General features: G+C 55.8%; 1 protein-coding gene across 13 annotated transcripts in view; it reads right to left on the reverse strand.

Moving 5' to 3' along the window:
• Positions 1-19501, reverse strand: part of ZNF444 (zinc finger protein 444) — a 69495-nt gene that overhangs the window by 28433 nt on the left and 21561 nt on the right. The window contains exons 1-5 of one of the 13 annotated variants that reach the window (XM_075537678.1): positions 18630-18738; positions 16716-16804; positions 13963-14329; positions 10628-10736; positions 190-6615 (exon numbers count right to left, since the gene is read on the reverse strand). In XM_075537678.1, the coding sequence (XP_075393793.1) occupies positions 6026-6615; positions 10628-10736; positions 13963-14301 (1038 nt within the window). In that variant the 5' untranslated portion in view covers positions 14302-14329; positions 16716-16804; positions 18630-18738 and the 3' untranslated portion in view covers positions 190-6025. The other 12 variants (XM_075537677.1, XM_075537674.1, XM_075537666.1 and 9 more) reach the window with 12 other exon arrangements.

Genomic DNA, 19501 nt, shown 5'->3' on the forward strand with positions numbered 1-19501 from the left:
ATCTCCAGGTGTTCTTAGGTGCCTTTGAGTAGATTCAAATGCACGGCAACCCTATAGGACGAGAGTAGAACAGCCCCATAGGGTGCCCTTCACTGCAATACTTACAGGAGCGGGTTGCTCATTCTTTTCTTCCTTCGAAGGGGCAGGTGGGTTTGAACTGCCAGCCTTTGGCAATGGTGACACCAGGGATCTTGAGTAAGAACCAAACCCACTGCCAGTCCCTTGATTCTGAACAATATATTGTATCCCTAGAGGATAGGGTAGAACTTCCTCACTGGCAGTACAGAAGCAGACGACCTCAGCTTTCTCCCACGTTGTGGCGTAGAGAGGGGTGAACCACTGCCCTTTGCCTGACCAGCCCATGCTTAACCCGCTGCTCCACCCAAACAAAATCCCTGCCATTGAGTTGAGTTCCGCTCACAGCGACCTCAAGAACAAAGCAGAACTGCCTCTTTGGGTATTTGAGGCTGTACACCTTCACAGGAGCAGAAAGACTCCTGTTTCTCCATCAGAGTCACTAGTGGGTTCCAGATGTTGATCCAACGCGTAACTCACTACAAAACCAGAGCTCTTTACGGTGCCACCAGGATTCCTTCATTCAACTATACAGAAGAAGAGCTGTAAGATCGGAACCTGAAGGTGTGAGAGGGATGGAGCTTAATGGCAAACTCAGAAATTCAGTATGGATACTTCTTTGGGATTTACAGGTGGCCCATAGGATGGATATCCAAAACTCTGATGAGATAAGACAGAGTGTCAGATCCAGACACGGGGAGATGGGGAAAGGGCTTTCCTCACTGAGATCTAGACTCCACAAAGTGATCCACACATTGAGATCTCCATTTGCAGGGTAGAAACTTTTTCCAGGGACCGTTTCTGCGACTAGTGAGCTGGAGACTCTAAGACCTGAGCAAAACTTGGAGCAGAAACGGATGGAAGATTGAGAACAGGCGGCAGGGTGTGGCATCCAGCAGGCCTCAACTTCTGAACCATCGTGGTGAGCCTGGCTGGGATTGGGTCTTGTTGGATTTGGAGGTTTCCACTTTGGTGCCCACCACTTTAGTTTTTAACAGTTTTATTGGCATGTAATTCACAGACTGTAAGATGCAATCGTTCAACCATATTAAAACGAGTTGTGTAATCACCACCACAATCAAGTGTAGAAGAAACATACCACCTGTATGATCCAAGGATCGTCAATAAGAAAACTCTAATCCGAAGAAGAGCATAGTGCCAGTGCTGAAATTGTGAACACCTGGTTGGTAGAGAGCTATAGATGACGGTGGGAGCCCCAACCCATTGGCAGGGTCCCCACATAGAATAAACCTTCAATGCAAACCCTCTGACCATAGTCAAAAGATGTTAGTAGGGTTGGTATTAGCACTGTAACCTCAATTGTGGCAGATATAATTAGGTTAAAATGTAATCAATGCCTGATCATTTTATTTCCATTTCAACCCACTTTAAATGTGTTCTAGTTTTCAATATCCCTTGCTTTTGCCTCAAGTGAGGTTACTTCTCTGGTTTATTTCATTATTATTGTTGTTCTTTTTTAATTTAAATTTTTAAAAATTGGGGGGGTGTTTTTCAGTATATGAAATCCAAGATTTGTAACTCTATAGACAGTAGCAATTAGGTTTTTGAGGGATATGAGAGGGGAGGTTGAAGGGAAAGACAGCTAATAATAAGTTCAAGAAGGAAAAAATATTCTAGAACTGATGGTAATAATTATACAATGTTTTAATATGACTGAATTATGGAAGTGTATGATATGTGAGTTATATGTCGACAAGACTGTAAGTTTTTAAATCCACTGTGGTAAGCAGATTTCTCTAGGGAAACAAAATCAGGACACATGATTTTAGATAGATTTATACAGCAAGAAGGAATATAACAGCTAATTAGTCCACACAGCAGAACAGAGGGCTCAGTTCAACTCACTTTAATGCAACAGCTAATATACTGGGAGTCCTTCAACTCACTTGGGCTGCCAGGTCCAAGGTCAAGGAAAGACAGCAGAATCCTCCTTCAGGCAAGGCAGGCAGAGTGTGCCCACAAGTACCAGGGTGGGTCAGCAATATTTAGTAGCTTGGGAGCTTAGCAAAGCAAGCCCTGATGGAAATTCCAACTCAAGTACAGGGAGATGGGATCTACTAGCCTCAGGCTCAAGCCATGTAGACACCAGCAGCATGGAGAGCAGGTCTGGAAGGAGCCTCAAGCTCTAGTGATGATCCACAGGTGGGCTAGGTCCACAGGTGGTGTAGCTCAAGAGGTTGAGGCAGCGAACTAGCTAAGGCAACAGCACTATGGTCCAATCACCAGGGAGATGGGATGCCAGCTGTCTTTATTTCCGTCGCCCTCCAATTCTGCTGCCACCGACCAAACTCTGCCCGCTTGTTCCTATAGGCCTAGTTGGCACAATAAACCCAACGATCACATCCACTAAGTCCCTGTCCGCACGTGTCATGGTTTAATTCTTTGTCTTTCAGCCAATTATCCTCCTGCAACTGTGTAAGAAAGCTTGGTTCTTTATTACATCCAGAGTGGGCATTTTCACTTGAAAATGTAGACATTCTCCTGGTCAAACTACCTCTGAACTTTCTAACAGTTTTATTGGCATAGAATCCACATACCACACAAATCAATAGTTCCATCATATTAAGAATGGTACAATCCTCGCAATATAAAACATGTTCTTTCTTGGGATCACTGTCATTATATCCCCATTTCTCCCCAACCTCCCCTGCCGGAAACCATCAATCCAATTACTGTCTCTATAGATTTCTCGCTCCCTGATTTTTTATACAGTAAAACGCACCAAAGTAAAAGAGAAAAGCCTCAATCGAAAAGAAAGCAAGTAGTAGAAACTAGAACAAAGTTTAAAGGAATCAAATAGCATCCCTGGACTTTCATCCCATCATTTAGTCTTCAGCGATTGTACGAGCGCCCGCTGCAGGGCGTTTCTGCGGAGTAGTTGGCAGGACGCCAACACATTGGTGTTAATGAACTTGGTGCATAAACATCCACCACCGTGTCTCTCAGGCATTTCTAGGTTTCCCCAGCCGCTCCCACTGCAGCACTTGATGATCTTTTAAAGATGTAAAGTCTTTTTTTGTTCTTACTTTTCCAAGGCAGCCGCTCCTGGCAAAACGGAGTTAAGCTAGACCTTACTGACATCTAGTGGCCGTCATTTGTCATGACAGCCGGACGTTGTGGTCTTTTCTTGGTGGGAAAATTTGGAGCTCTGAGTTTGTTGGGCAGCAGTTCAAACCCACCAGCCACCTGGTGGTAGAAAAATGAGGATCTCGGCTCCTATAAATATTTGCAGCCTTAGAAACCCACGGGGCTGGTTCTACCCCGTCCTCGAATCTGCGCCATTAATTAAGGTTCCTCAAGGTTGTTGCGTCCCCAGAACCAGGTGCTGTTCCCTAGTAAATTGGGGAACGCCAAGTTCCATCAGGCTGGGCCCGGCCTTATGTACTGTGATACATAACATCGGGGCCTCGTGCCGGTTTCCCGCAGGGCACTTGAACTCTTTAGAACGTTGGTGGCTGTGTTGACGTCGGTCTAAGCGGGACCAATGCCAGGCCCACCTCTGCATGGGAATCCATCGGTTCCCCGCCACCCCCCACCCCCACCGGATCTTAGATCTTTGCTTTGGCTTCATGGCCAAGGGGAGCCCAGGAATGATGGGCAGGCACAAGTGTGCACCACGTGGGTGGGTACTCTTTCCCAGCTTTCTAAGAGGAATGGAGGCTCTGAACACCCATCTTTATGACAGAAAGAAAAATGACTTACACGCCTGTTTGTGCTCTCGCTTTAATTACCGACCCACGCCGTGTATTTCTTCTAAGCTGGTGAATTGCGGGGAACAGGACCATCTAATTATCTCATTCTGCTCTCTAACACCTGTCTCTTTGCTCCCATCCCCTGTGCGCATCACCCCTCCCTGCCCACCCTGCAAAGCAGTTCTACTCTACCAGCACATAGATGGGAGCACCTGGATTGGCTTTCGATTTGATAGCAACTAACAAGCGCCGTCTCTTAACATTTATTCCCAGTTCACCTGGACGTTGTTGTTAAAAATCCTTAAGTGGTGTGAACTGTCGTGTACCCTTGATGGCAGCTAGTGTTTCCTTAGCATCCCAACGAGGACAGATTGGCGGAGTGTTCAAATGCTGGGCTGGGAAGACCCCGCAGAGAACTGCCCTGTGGCTGTTTCCGAACTAATTGAATTCCAGGGTGAGAGAAAAGCCCCCGAGTGAGCCCCCCAGCGGTACTGAGGGCAACAAACATGAAGCCTTGTGTCTGTAAAGCAGGTGGGTTTCTAAATCCGTAGGGCCTTCTACTCTGTCCGTTAGGGCTGCTAGTGGTCAGAACCCAGACGACAGGCAGTGGGGTTGAGTCATCAGGTCTTTGACTTTCCTGAGGGCCGCCCAAAGTGGTTCTTCACAGCCGAGCCCTAGGATGCAGCAGGGGAGGGGGGTATGGGTGGAAGAATGCCTTGCAGGCTCAGATGGCAAAGGCTGGAAGCCCGAGAGGGCTGGTGGGAAGTCCACCTGAGGGAGGTGTCAGAGTTGTCCTTGCCTGCCCTCCAGAGCTGGACAACTGTCCTCCAGCCGCCTTGTTCTGGGAGCTGGAGCTCTTTGGAGGTGCAGAGCTAGCATCTGGGACCCCAGGACATGGTTTGTGCTAAAGACACGGCTGGGAGAGGGTTTCCCCGAATTCTCGGGGCCCTGGGCGGCACAATGCACAGGTTGCTCTGAGTGGGTGGTTTGAATCTTAACCAGAGGAATCTCAGAAGGGCCACAGCCAATAACCCGGGGGTTAATCCTAGTAAAACCCACGAGGTCTTAAGTGGACATCGACAGGGGAGAGACGCACAGACACAACACACACACTCCCACCCCCACCCTGCCATGAGTCATCTTAGACACACACCCTGTTTTTTCCTGTAAACCCAAATGGCTGCGTACATGAGTATCAAATCACCCGTGCAGAAAATAAAGTGGCACAGGGTTTGTGAATATGTCTGCCACTTTTTTTCTTTTAAAGGGAAAAATTTGCTCTGACATTGCACCAGGAGCTCACGCTCGCACTCACACGCAGAACAAGCGGAGACGGAACGTGATTTAAGGCCGCAGCGTGTGATCCAGGAGGCCGCAGGCCAGCATTTAATCTGACCAGTGCTGGTGGGAAGGGACAAAGGATCACCTGACTTTAGAGTACTTTATTGAAATTTAAAAACAAAAACAAAAAAATCCCTGTGGGTGTACTGATTAAACAAGGAAGGACCAAGAGGCCAAAGATCCAAGAGCGTATGTTCAGTTTAAAACATTTTCTGACTTTGTAGAGCGCATTTCTTAAAAGTAGCTGGAAAATATTTAGTTAATTCAATTTGTCAAGTATACGCACGCGCACACAAACACACACACATACACACCTCAAAAAAAAAAAAAAGATACGAGGACTTCCCTCACACCGGGCTGGTCCCAGGTGGCGAGCAGGAAACCCGCCTTGCTGAGCGGGGCTGCCCAGCAGTGGAGTCGGCGGGCACAACCCGGGCTCCGCAGGCCTGACCAGGCCAGTGGCCTCGCTCCTCTGCCGATGCTGGCGAGGATGGTGTCCGAGAGCGAGCACTTCTGTCAGTCCCCCCCTCCCTCAGGGTACCCTTCCCACCCCCACCAGACCTCGTGTGCATCTGGTCAGATTATCCGCCCCTGACTTCTCCCCCGGGAGGAGGGGGCGGGGGCCCACGGGACAATCCAGCCCTTTGTCTTCAGCCCCCTCGTGGTCAAGAGGGGTGTGGGGTCTGGAATGCCCATCGAGTCTGCAGGACGCGGCTCAGCCCCCAGCCACCCCCTTGCATGGTGCGGGTGGAAAGGGACAGGGGAGCCCAGCCGCAGGGACCAGGGGTGCGCAGGAGGTGCCTTCACAGAGAGGGTGGGGCGGCGTCAGGGAAGGGGGAGCCCAGCGGGGGAGACTGGAGGAAGTTAGGGCGCAGCCGGGGCAGTCAGTGCGGCCGCTAGCCCAGGGGGCCCAGGGGCCAGGCAGGGAACGCGCCCGCGGCGTCGGGGCCCGGGCCGGGGGCGCCCGTGGCGGCGGAGGCGGCGGCGCGCCCGTGGATGCGCTGGTGGCGCAGCACGTGCTCGCGGCGCCCGAAGCCCTTGCCGCACTGCCAGCAGGCGAAGGGCCGCGCGCCCGAGTGCGTCTTGCGGTGGCGCACCAGGTGCTCGCGCCAGTAGAAGGTCTTGCCGCACTCGCAGCAGGCGTGCGGGCGCTCGCGCGCGGGCAGCTGGCGCAGCGCGGGGCCCAGCCCGCCGGGGTGCGTGCCGCGGTGGCGCCGCAGGTGCTCCTTGCGCCGGAAGGCCTTGCCGCACTCCGGGCACGCGTGCGGCTTCTCGGCCGCGTGGCTCTGCCGGTGGCGCAGCAGGTGCGCCGGCTTGGCCGCCGTCTTGCCACACTCGGGGCAGGACACGGCGCCCGGCGCCGGCGGGAAGCCGGGCAGCCCGGGCACCAGGGGCACCAGCGGGGGGCTGCCGGGCTCCTGCTTGTAGGCCCGGGTGGCCTGCGTGTCCCCGGTCCCTGGCCCCTCAGGACCCGGCGCCGAGTCTCCTGCTGAGCAAAGGCAGAGAGTCAGGTGGGGCAGGGGAGGAGACCCACAGGAGGTCGGGCGCGCCACGGAGGGGAGCCCGGCACACGGGCGTCCTCGTCAACCCAGAGCCTGGGGCACACGGGGAAGTGCCGGGCCGGGGGTGGGGGTCGATGGACTCACTGCCATTGAGTCGATGCCGACTCGGGGTGACCGTATAGGGCAGGGGTGTCAAACTGGCGGCCCGCGGGCCGCATGCAGCCCCCGAGGTAATTTTTTGTGGCCCATGATGCTCTGAAATAAAATGAAAACAGAAAAACCTGTTATGGAGAAAATAGCGCTTAGGGGAGATCGAGGCAACACCGTACACACAATTCTCTAGTTACATTGTATTTCAGAGCATGGTGGGCCACAAAAAATGACCTCGGGGCCACATGCAGCCCTTGCGAGCCAGTGTGACACCCCTGGTATAGGGCAGGGCGGAGCTGCCCCTGTTGACTTTCCCAGACTCTTAGTGTGAGTAGAAAGCCTGTTTCTTCCATGGGGCGGCCGCTGCTTTCGGACTGCTGACATAGAGCTGCCAGGCCAAGGCTTGCAGTGTAGTAGGAATGGCAGGGGCGTGGGTGAGTGGAGGAAGGGTGAGTGGGCAGATCAGACGGCAGGGCTTGGAGGGATGGGTGAATGAGTGGACGGATGGATGTGTGGGTAGACTGATATGTAGATGGGTGAGGGGTATGTGGGCAGATCAAGATGGTCAGAAAGGTGAAGGATGGGTAAATGGTAGGTGCATGGTTGGTTGGATGGGTGGCAGGTGGATGAATGGAAGGAAGGATGGGCTCACGTCTGTGAAGACACGTGGTAGACAGATAGCTATGAGTGGACAGCAGGAGGTTAGAGCGATGGACGGGTAGGACAGTGTCAGAATGACCAAGCAAGGGTCCGAGTGGAGATGTGGGCAGACACACCCAGTGGGTGGGCACGTGTGACAGACAGATGAACCACGTATTTCCTGTCTCCGCTGGTTTCCAAGCTGCCCCCTGCAAGTCTAGGGACCTAAGCAACCTGTTTAAAAAGCACCTGCTTTACATCAAGAGCTTCCATTGATGGTGTAATTTAACAAGGAGGTCCCCAGTACTACCGGAGTTTGAACTGCACCCCCCCAACACACACACACACACACCACACCCCCACCCCCTGGGTGACCACCCCCTAGGCAAGCTGCCTGAATCCTCAGGGCCCCTTTTCCATCCTCGAAGCTGGGAATGTGTGCCCTCTGGAGGCCAAAACACATAAGACACCATCGCTGGCCTACCCTAAGGGTGTTTGCCAAACCGAAGACACCGTTTAGACTCGAGGATGAGCTGAGCCCAGTATCAGCCGAGGCACCTCACTTTACATAAAATCTGCATTGAAAGTGTGCTGACAAGCTCGGCTTCTACTCCAGTATGTACCGCACTTGAAAGCCAGCCCTTTCCCAGCGGGGAGAAACTCCCTGGTGTGGCATTTCTCAATGGTAAAATCGTAGCAGGGGCTGGGCTCCCAGTCCCTCCACTCCCGTCCAAGCCTGGCCGTGGCTCGGTGGGGCCCTCAGCTCTGGCCTACATGTTGCCACCTGAGCAGTTTTGACTCCCAACAGCCCCGTGTGGCGGACACTGGCCTGCCCCGGGTCCCGAGATGGCCATCTATCCTCCCAGGGCAGAGTGTCCCGTCTGGTCTCCCCTGGGCTCACCAGTGGGTCCAAATTGCCCGTCCACTTTAAGCAGGAACGTCTTAAGTGGCACCCATGTACACAGCAAAGGAGCCCTGGTGGCGCAGGGGTTATGCACTGGGCTACAATCCACAAGGTCAGCAGTTTGAAACCACCAGGCGCTCCAAAGAAAGAGGGGTGAAGGGGGTTGGGGCAGAGACAAAGGAACATCCCATCCCCCCCAGAGGGGTCGCAGGTAAGGGTGCAGTAGAGCACTGACGGACCACACAATATCCCTCTGGTTTCCTGAGGCCTCCCCATCCCCCACTACCATGACCCCAGTGCTGCCTCTCTAAAGGCACGAGACTGGAGCATGTGCACAGGAACAGGTAAGAGATAAAAGCTCACGACACGCAGAATCCAGGAACAGCAATGGGAACAGCGATCCCAGAAGGGCAGGGGGAAGGGGAAAAGAGAAGGAGGGGAGGAAGGGGAAACAGGTTGCAATGATCGACACACAACCACACACACACACCCCTCCAGTGGGAAGGACAACAGACCCATGGGGGAAGGGAGACAGCAGTCAGTGTGCGATGTTAAAATAACAGTAATTTATAATCTATCAAAGGACCACGGGGGGGGGGGGGGGGGACCAGGGGAAAAAGAGCTGATACCAAGGGCTCAATAGAAAGTAAATGTCTAGGAAATGATGGCACCCTATGTAGAAATATGCCTGATACAACTGATGTATGGATTACAGTAAGAGTTGTAAGAACCCAATAAAATGATCTTTTAATAAAACTAAATAAGAAAGAGGGGTAAAGAGTTGTCTCGGAGACCCCCGGGGGCGGTTCTGCCCCGTCCTCGGAGGGGATCCCTGTGAGTGGGCAGTGAGTGAGTGCTGAGGGCCCGTGGAGAAACTGCTGAGCCAGTGCAAGCGTCTGGCCGCCGGTCATCGCGGCAACACAAGCTTAGCTACGTTTAAAAGGCCGTGACGACACAACAGCTGAGGACCTCTGCCGCTGTCCTGCTGGGTGCTGGAACAGCTGCCCCCACCCCTTCCTGGGGCCCTAGTCTCCCAGCCTTGGGGTTCCACACCAGCCACCAGAACCACCTCTGCCTCTGGCCTTAGCGGCGGATGTGCTCTTCGCTGTCTGCACCCATCTGTCCTGTAAATACACGTCTGAGTCGGTACCGAATCCGACTCGGGGCAGCCCCCGGTGCACAGTGAACCGCTGTAGGGCCTTTCTTCTGGGGGGCTGCCACTGAGGGGGTTCCCACGGGCAGCTTCTTGCTGGTTTGGAGTCAAGGCCTGCCCACTGACCCCACCAATCAATGGTCTCCCTTTGAACCAAGAGGAAGTCTTGGGTGTACTAGGGAGGCCTGATTTTCATCTCATCTTTAATTTGGAGAACCTCGGGGTGCTATGCAGGAGAAAGAGGGGGCTTTCTAATCCCATCAAGAGTGACAATCTCGGAAACCCACAGGGGCAGCTCTACCCAGTCCTGTGGGGTCGCTGTGAATCAGCATGGAATGATGGTAGGGAAGCTGGGTTGGGTCTTTTTAAAAAAATTAATTTTAAAAAAGCCCTGGTGATGTCGTGGATTACATGCTGGGCTGCTAACCACAAGGTCAGCAGTTCATAACCACCAGTTGCTCCGTAGGAGAAAGACAAAACCCCATGCATGTCTGGCCCCTCCTACAGAGCAGCAGTGAGTCCATTCTGAGTCCGGGTGCGATGACCACGCGGTCACATCAAGCATGACACTTCGACCCTTATCATCCTGCGTCAGCTCAATTGCCCACTGGGTGGACCCTCCCATGCAAATCACCGTGAAGCCTCTAGTGGGCTGTGCACTTCCCTTCCCGGGCGCCAAGGCCACTCTGTGAAGACCGGCATCAACACCTCGGCCCTCAGGGTGCTTCTACTCTGCCCGACCCCACAGGGTGCTGAGAGGCCAGAAGCAGTGGGGGCTGGGCTTGGGGTTTAGTCTCCCAGATGGCCGTCGGGCTGTCCTCCCTCACCCGCGCTCCTCTGGTTTGGAGGAAGCCAACCGCAAGGCCACACCCTGGGCCCACAGCCAGGGGCTCGGGACGGGCATGTGACCCACTGAAGCCAATGAGCGAGGGTGGCGGGTGGGGTGGGGCACTGAGGGGCAGAGCAGAGGCCTAGGGGGCAGAGGGCCCAGTTTGGAGCCAACTCTGCTCACACTTGATCTCCGAGGCTCACTTTCCACAAGTGTAACACACAGACAGCAAGGCCACCCCTCCAGAGGGGCAGAGGGCAACCCCAGGGTGGTGTGGGGCGGGAGGACAGGGTGGGGTGGGGCAAGGTGCCCGCTGCTCACCCAGAGAAAGCATCTCACTGTCTTCTTTCCCCACGCAGAGCCCTGGGCGTTCCGCTGCATCCTGGGCTGCGCCTGTCTCTGACGTCCGATCTGGGGAGCTTGTGGGTCCCTGAGAAGAGGCCGCATTGTGGATTGATCAACCAGAGCCTTTCCCATCTCCGCACCCCCTCCTGCCCCCCACCCTCCAGACTTCACAACGAAAACCCAAACGCTTGCCGTCAAGCCCAGCCCACCCTGTTCATTCTCGGGGCTTCCTTCTCTAGGGGTCACAGCCGGCCTTGTCTTCCTCCCGAGGAGGGATGGTGGGCTTAACCTTGTGGTTAGCGCCCAATGCTTATCCCATGTCGTCACCGTATCCTACTGCAGGGGTCCTGCTGCCCCTCACCCCTCACACCCCCAGGGCCACCGGCCTGTCCCCACAGCCCGGCCCGCCTCACCCCTGCCTCCCCAGCACCCTCCCAACCCAGTCCCTCCCTCCGGCTTCCCAGGACTGGAACCTGTCCTGACTCCACTGTCCCTTCAGGTCCGCCCCGGGCCTAGAGGCTGAGCAGTCCAGTCACACAACAGCTGTGTGTGTACACACACACACACACACACACACACACACACACAGCCCAGTCATGCAATAGCTGTCTCTCCGTTATACACACACACACACACACACACACACCCCGCCCAGTCACGCAATAGCTGTCTCTCCGTTATTCATTCTCTCTCTCTCTCTCTCTCTCTCTCTCTCTCTCTCTCTCTCTCTCACACACACACACACACACACACACACACACACACACACCACCCAATTACCCAATAGCTATCATCTCTCTTTCTCTCTCGGTCACCCAATAGCTCTCTCAGCCATCTCTATCTCTCTCACTCACTCTGTCACCTGATAGCTATCTGTCAGCTGTTATCTCCATCTCTTCCCACCCCCCACAACCCAGTCACCCGATAGCTATCTCTATCATCTCTCTATCTCTCTCACCCAATAGCTATCTCAGCTATCATCTCCATCTCTCCCCCCATCCCCCCAGAGCTATCTCTCAGCTAATCTCTGTCCAGTCATGATAGCTATCTCTCAGTTGTCATCTCCATCTCTCTCTGCCCCCCACCCCCCAGATCTATCTCTCAGCTAATCTCTCTGTCCAGTCATGATAGCTGTCTCTCAGCTATCATCTCCATCTCTCTCCCCACCCATCCCCCAGTCACCCCATAGCTATCTCTCTGCTATCATCTCTAGGCTATCATCTCTAGGCTTTCATCTCCATCTCTCTACCCCCCACACACACCCCAGATTTATCTCTCAGCTAATCTCTCTCTGTCCAGTCATGATGATAGCTATCTCTCAGATATCATCTCCATCTCTCTCTCCCCCCACCCCCCAGATCTATCTCTCAGCTAATCTCTCTCTGTCCAGTCATGATGATAGCTATCATCTCTCAGCTATCATCTCCATCTCTCTCCCCCCCACCCCCAGTCACCCCATAGCTATCTCTCAGATAATCTCTCTCTCTGTCCAGTCAGGATGATCTGTCCCAGTCCCAATGATAGCTATCTCTCAGCTATCATCTCCATCTCTCTCTCCCAATTACCCCATAGCTATCTCTCATCTAATCTGACCCAGTCAAGATGATAGCTATCATCTCTCAGCTATCATCTCCATCTCTCTCTCTCCCCCACCCCCCAGAGCTCTCTCTCAGCTAATATCTCTCTGTATCCAGTCACAATGATCTGTCCCAGTCATGGATAGCTATCTCTCAGCTATCATCTCCATCCCTCTCTCCCCCTCCCAGCTATCATCTCTCTCTCCCAGTCACCCAATAGCTATCTCCATCACCCCTATTCACCCAATAGCTAGCTCTCAGCTATTCTCATTCTCTCTCTCTCTCTCTCTCTCTCTCTCTCTCTCTCTCTCTCTCTCTCCCCCTCCCAGTCCCCCCCCCCCGCCCGCCCCCATAGCTCTCTCTCAGGTAACCCCTCTCAGCGGTCCTCTCTCTCTCCTCCTTCCCTCACCTGCCAGCAGACCAGAATCCAGACTATAGACTATAGCTTGGGCCGGCCCCCTGCACTCCCAGGTTAAGGGGAGAGCAGGCCCGGGCAGCTAGCCTGCTGGTGGCAATGACCGACTAAGCACTTAGCATGCAGGTAGACCTGAGCTGCTGCCCTCAGGTAAGTCCATCTCATGGGGGACACCCACTGGGTGTCCCAGGCTGTTCACGCGTTCGCTGTTCATCCTTCTCCTTCAGCCCAGAGGGTAGGTTACTCCTGTTCCTTGCCCCTGTGGAACCCACCAGGCCATCAGGGCCCCTGCTGAGCCAATGGAAGACAACAAGCTGGTGGCAGTTGAGTTCTTTCAGCCTCCAACCTTTCACTCACACGCCCAGTGCTCACCTGCTTCCTGGGCTGGGATGGCCTCGTGATTACACATGGGGCCGCTCACCGCAAGGTCAGCAGTTCCAAACCAGCAGCCACCCAACGGGAGAAGGAAGAGGCTTTCTATTCCCGTAACCAGTTACCATGTGAGAAGCCCACAGGGGCAGTTCTACTCTGACCTACGGTCAGAACTGACTCCATGGCAATGAGTCAGCTTGGCCATCCAGGAAACCAGCCTCTAGAGCCCCACCTGCCTGGCCCCTACTACCAGCCTCCCCTCCCCCCGTTGGAAGGGGTTTCATTTTATCTGTGGCCGTTAGGGGTCTGTGAGCTAGTTCCAACTCATAGCGACCCTGTGCACAACTGTTCTTACGCCTGAGCCCATCCATGCAGCCGCTGTGCCTGTCCATCCTGTCTAGGTCGGCTTCTCCTTCGCTGCCCCTCTACTCTACAAGCCTGATGTCCTTCTCCAGCGACTGGTCTCTCCTGACAACGAGTCCAAAGGAGGCGAGAGAGGTCTCCCCATCCTGGCCTCTAGGGAGCGCTCTGGCCGTACTGCTTCCAAGACACATGTTTGTTCTCCTGGCCGTCCATGCGATTCCTGCCATGAGTGTGTGCCAGACATGCATGTGAAAAGCAAAATCCTCATCTGTTCTTAGTTCCTAAAGGACAAGTAGATGCTGAGAAAGCAGGGACTACGTGCGGGCGAGCTCAATGCTGGGCTGTGATCCACCAGGTCGGCAGTTCAAACCCACTCTCCGCTCCGAGGGGGAAAGAGGAGGCCATCTCCTCCCCTGAATAGTCCCCGGAACCCACTCACTGCAGCAGCTCCACCCTGTTCTGTAGGGCCACCATGAGCAGAGCTGTGGTTGTGGACTGCATTCACCCGGGACGCTGTCGGGAGGAGGAGACATGCCCTCCCCTCACCACCAGTGCGCGCATGCGTGCACACACCCCAGGCTCACCCATAGCTCCTCCAGCAGGGCCACGGCCTCCTCCCCGCTGCGGGGCCGCCGGCTGCGCACCCAGGCCTGCACGTCGGCGGGCAGGGCGCCCAGGAACTGCTCCAGCACCAGCAGCTCCAGCATCTGCTCCTTGGTGTGCACCTCGGGCCGCAGCCACTGCCGGCACAGGACGCGCAGCAGGCCCAGCGCCTCGCGGGGGCCCGGCGCGTCGCCCAGGTGGAAGTGGCGGAAGCGGCGCCAGGGGGGGTCCAGGGCCAGGCCCTCCGCTGAGGTGGTGGCCGGTTCCTCCTGCTTCACGGGCAGGGACGCCAGGATCTGCTGGGGGGAAGCGGCCTCCATGGGGGCTGGTGTGGGGATACGGCGGCACCTGTGAGCGCGTGGGAAAGAAGTTACCTAGGTCTCTAGTACATCCCCGCTGCGGCCCGCAGTGGACTAGACAGGATGGGATCGGGGGCTACACTGGGAACCCCTTAACTGTCTGCACACCGCCAAGAGCCAGAGGCAATCCAGGCAATCAGCCGGTCTGGGGTGCTAACCGCAAGCTCAGCAGCTGGAAACCGCCAGCCAGAAAGCAGCGCCTCCTAGGGAGAAAGACGAGGCCGGCACATTAGCTGCTGTTAAGGTCAGCAGTTCAAAACCACCAGCCGCTCTGCAGGAGAAAGACGAGGCTTCCCGCTCCCACAAGGCGGGACAGTCTGGGAAACGCACAGGGGGCAGTCCCACCCTGTCCTGTGGCGTCGACTCGATGGCAGGGAGCTTGTGATGTCACTGAAAAATCAGACTCTAAGCGGCCCTGCGGGGGACAGGCAAGTCAACCTGCCCCATAACGATTTACAGCCAGGAATCTTGAACACGAAGAATCAAACTCGACACTTGGCCGGATGGCCTCCCTCGAGACCCGACCCGAGTCGGTTCTGGGTGCGAGTATCTCTCGCTTGTCCCAGGGCAGACATGTGTTCCCTGGCTTTCAGAATGTTCATGAGGGCCTTGTCTCCCTGACTCATCAGCTGTATTTCCGTCTTTATATCACTATTTTATCCTTACCACCTTATTTCGATTGTGTTTTGCCGTTGGGTTTCCCAGTTTGTGAAGCGCAGGAGGGGTGGGTGCATAGTGATAACCGATACAGGGGCTGACAGAGGGTGGAGGGGTGGGAAGTGGGAAATAGGGGGGGGCAGGGGGACTTGGGGAGTGGGAAAAAGAAGACGGGAGAGGGGAGGGAACACTAGAACTGAGTGCACAACCCATTTTAATGGCAAATTAGCCATGGGGCAGCGGGGCATGTCCTAAAACGGATATGGTAATGATTGTACAATTCTCCTTGAAATGACTGAACCCTTGAAGTGTATGCTATGTAAACTATGTGCCAATAAAATCGTTTAAGAAAAAAAAAGGCACTGTTAGAGAAACATGTCTCACTGCCATCAGATCGATTCCCATTCACAGCGACCCTACACGACAGGGTCCAACTGCCCTGTGGGTTTCCGAGCGACTGTCATTCTTAATGGGGTAGAAAGCCCCGTCTTTCTTCTGAGCAGCAGATAGAGGTTTCGAGCTGCTGAACTTGGGGTTCCAGCCCAAGGCACAAAACCACGCCGCCACCGGGGCTCCAACAGCTGAAGCCGCCTGGAAGCGCAGTTCCATTCTGCTGCCTGTCGGGGGCGCCGGGAGTTGAAGTCGGCTGGAGGGTCGCTGTGTTTTGTACACACCGGGTAAAAACATGTCCTGTCGCCCTCGGGAACCAGCCCACCTGACCCACAGGGTTTTCCCAGGCTGTCATCTCTACAGCATGGCCTCAACGGTGAAGCACATGCCTGCTGACCAGAAGTGGGTGGTTTCGGAGACTGTGCAGCCGGAGGAAGGTGAGGCTGTCTGCTCCCACTTGGGTCACAGCCTTGGAGACCCACCCTCTGCCCTTGGGGCCCGGGTGTGGGAACTGGCCTGCTGGCCTCAGCTTGTAAAGTCTCCGCACAAACAAGCTGCCACGTCTTTCCCTCAAGGAGAGGCTGGGGCATTCGAACCCCGAAGCAATGTCTCAGAAGCCAAAGGGCTTTAACCTCGAGGGCACCAGGGCTCTACAGGGATCCTGCCAGTTCCCGACTGCAGGGAAGGGGCCCGGGCTGAACAGGGGGCTGCTAGCACCAAGGGCAGCAGTTCAAACCCACTGTGGGGGAGAGAGACAGGCTTACAGGCTTCCAGGAAGACTGTCAGCCCTGGAAATGTTTTGGGGCAGTTCCACTCTGCCCTTTAAGGATCACTGAGCCCAACTGGCCTGCTCACCTGGGCTGGCGGTCTGTTGGGGTTTGCCCCACCCCATCCCACAGCTGTGAAGGGGAATTAGACAAGGCCAGGCGGTGGCACAGTGGTTATACGTTGGGCTACTAAGCACAAGGTTGACAGTTTGAAACCACCGACCACTCCATTGGAGCAAGATGGGCTTTCTACACCCCTGAAGATTTAGTCTCAGACACAGGCAGGGGCAATTCTACCTTGTCCTACAGGGTCACTGAGAGTCGGCGTTGACTCGATTGCACTGCGTTTGAGTTTGGTTTGGGGTTTGGGCTTGGGGCCCAGGGAAGAGTGGGAAGGAGACCGGAGTGTCTGCTCCTGCACACTCACAGCCTGGGCGCACACGGAGGTGGAGCGGGCCATCGCGCGCTAGGTCAGGACTCTTACAGCCGCCCTGGCCTTCACCCACTCGTGGCCACGTGGCCTGCTGGGAGTGGGGGGTTGGGGATGGGGGGTTAATTCACCTTTCTCCTTTGGCAAATATTTATCCAGCGCACCAAGGCTCCGGAGCAAAGCTCAGCTCAACTCAGCACTTCCCGGTGAGGAGGCCTCCCTGGAAAAGGGACAAGCACACCTGGGAGTCGCAATCTGCTGGCCAGCACCAGGTTCTCTCGGTTTCCTCCACTTGAGAACCTTGAGGACACGGCTCAGCTAAGCGCTGAACCACCTGCGGGAAGAGTGGGGGCCGGAACCCACCCCAAACCAAACCAAGCCAAACCCCCTGCCAACAAATCGATTCTGGATTCCAACTCACAGCAACCCAACAGGAAGTGGTGGAGCTGCCCCCGTGGGTTTGTGAGACTGTGGGTCCTTAGAGAGCAGCCAGCCTCCTCTTCCTCCCAAGGAACTGCGAGTGGGTTCAAACTGTGGGCCTTGCGGTTCAGCAATCCAATCAGTAGCCACGACGCGGCTAGGCAGTGTGCTCCTCTGGGAACCAGGCAGCACACTTCTGCTCTGGTTGCCCTAGTGTGTACTGATGCCCCGGCCACCAACAATTACAGTAATCAAAAGGCAGAAACCCAACCAAGCACGCAGAGGGCGGTTCCCCCCAACCAGGAAGTGCTCATCCAGCCACAGGCTTTCCCAGCATTGTTCTGGGTCTCAGGTGCAGAGTTGGATGTCGAAGCAACGCGAGTGTTTACGAGTCGGCTGCCCCTGTCCCTTGGGGTTGTTGCCAAGGCCAGAAATCTTTAAGCCAGCGCCTCATCCTTCTCCCTGCAGGGAGGCCGCGGGGCTCAAACTGCTGACCTTACCATTACCCTCAAACCCGTGCCATGGAGGCCGTTCTGACTCACAGCGAGCTCCTGTGGGGTTTCCACGACTGTAACTGTTTACAGGAGTGGAAAGCCCAGTCTTTCTCGGGTGGAGCTGCTGGTGGTTTCGAACTGCCGAGCATGCGAATCGCTGCCCAATTTGTAACCATTATTGCCACCAGGGCTTCCTGACCTTCCGCTTAGCGACCAAATCCTTCACCACCGCGCTTCATGCCTGAAGCATTACTGTGCACGCCAGCAACAAAGAAGTCTAGAAAGTGCGGCCGCGTAGGTCAGGGGCAGGCTGCGCGCCCCACACAATAAAGCCCACCGCCGTCCCGAGTCCGCGCCGACTCATAGCGACCCCACAGCACGGCTGCCCCGGTGGGGTTTCGAGGCCGAAATCTTTACTGAAGCATCTCTTCACCGGGTCTCTTCCCAACTGCCGGCCTTTCCGCTAGACGCCCACCCAGGACCATCAAGTCTGCCCCCCTCACATCGGGCCCACGGGACAAAGTACAAGAGCCTCGATGCGGGTTCGAAGCTGTTACAAAGTCTTTTCCGGAGCAGACGCGCTCTTTCCCGTGCAGGGCGGCTGGTGGGTTCGAACCGCCAACCTTCCTGTGAGAAGCCGAGCGTCCTGACCCACTGCGCGACCAGGACCCCTTACCTCTGGCGGTCCCAAGCCCCTTCGTGCAAGATTCTCGGAAGGGGTCGTAGCCGGGCTCCCCCAGATCCCAAGGACCATCCAGTTTCTCACCACATCGGGCTTTAATCCCCTGCCCCACCCCCTGCTGAAGTCCCCCTCCCCCAACGTCCCCTTCTCCCCTCCTCTCCCACTTCCTACGCCCTCCTCCCCCTCCCCCACTTGGCTCTTGCATTCTCTACCCTCAGGATCCTCAGCCCTCCCCCCACTTCCTGACCCTCCCCCTCCCGTGCCCCTCCCCCTCCCCCTTCTCTCCAGGCCCCATCCCCCCTGCACCCCAGCCTCTCTCTACCCTCTCCTCCCAATTCCGCCAACCCTCCTTCCTCCTGGCCCCCCAGCCCCATCTCCCCAACCCCCCTCTCTCGCCCCTCCCTCACCCAACTCCCTCCAACCCCTCCCTCCTTTCCTCCCTCGCTCACCTCACGCTCCCAGGCGAGGCCCCCGAGCCCCCTAGGCTCCTCGCACATGCGCACAAAGCTCACCGGGACTCCATGCCCCGGCAGGCCTAGCGCCAAACTCCTCCAGGCCACGCCCCCTAACACGCAGAGAGAGGCGGAGCTCCGCCCACCAGTCCTCCTCTCGCCTGGTTTAGAACTATATTTCCCAGAAAGCATCGCACTCCAAACGACTTCCCATTGGCCTTCCCCGGCACAAATGGCGAGTCCTCTCGCAGCACCGCCCTGTCTGTCGCCAGGGACTACATTTCCCAAGAAACACCGCGGCAGAAACGGTTTCCCATTGGCCATCGCTGTCGCCGTCTAGGTGCGCTTGTCCCCCAAATGGCTCCGCCGCAGACTCTTACCAAGGCGGAAAACGCGGACCGAGGCCTATTGTTCCTAGCCTGAGCAAAGGTCAGAACCTTCCTCAGCGGCGTCCGGCTGCACTGCCCGCTACCTTACTTTGGTTTACTATATCTCCCAGGAAGCATTTCGGCAAGAGCGGATTCCCATTGGCCCTGGCTGACCCAAACGGTTTCGCGCCGCCCGGGCTTATATCCATCGCCAGCGTACGGACTACGTTTCCCAGGAAGCGTCGCGACAAGGACGATTCCTCATTGGCCCGCGCATTGATCCCGCACTTACGCAGGCGTGTGAATGAGTGGCCGAGAGGAGAACTGTGGCGGGGTTGCCATGGAAACAGGAGGAGGCTGGACTGTGCCTGGCACCCAGAAAATGGAAGCTCTGGACCCTGGAGCGGCCTTGCTAAAGGAAGGGGGATCGAACCAGAATTCTCAGCCATTTTGATAACGGGTCGCTTTTCTCTGCCTCGCCCTTGGGGGAAAGGGCTAAAT

This window comes from Tenrec ecaudatus, chromosome 18 (assembly GCF_050624435.1).
Source record: "Tenrec ecaudatus isolate mTenEca1 chromosome 18, mTenEca1.hap1, whole genome shotgun sequence".
NCBI classification, from domain to species: Eukaryota; Metazoa; Chordata; class Mammalia; order Afrosoricida; family Tenrecidae; genus Tenrec; species Tenrec ecaudatus.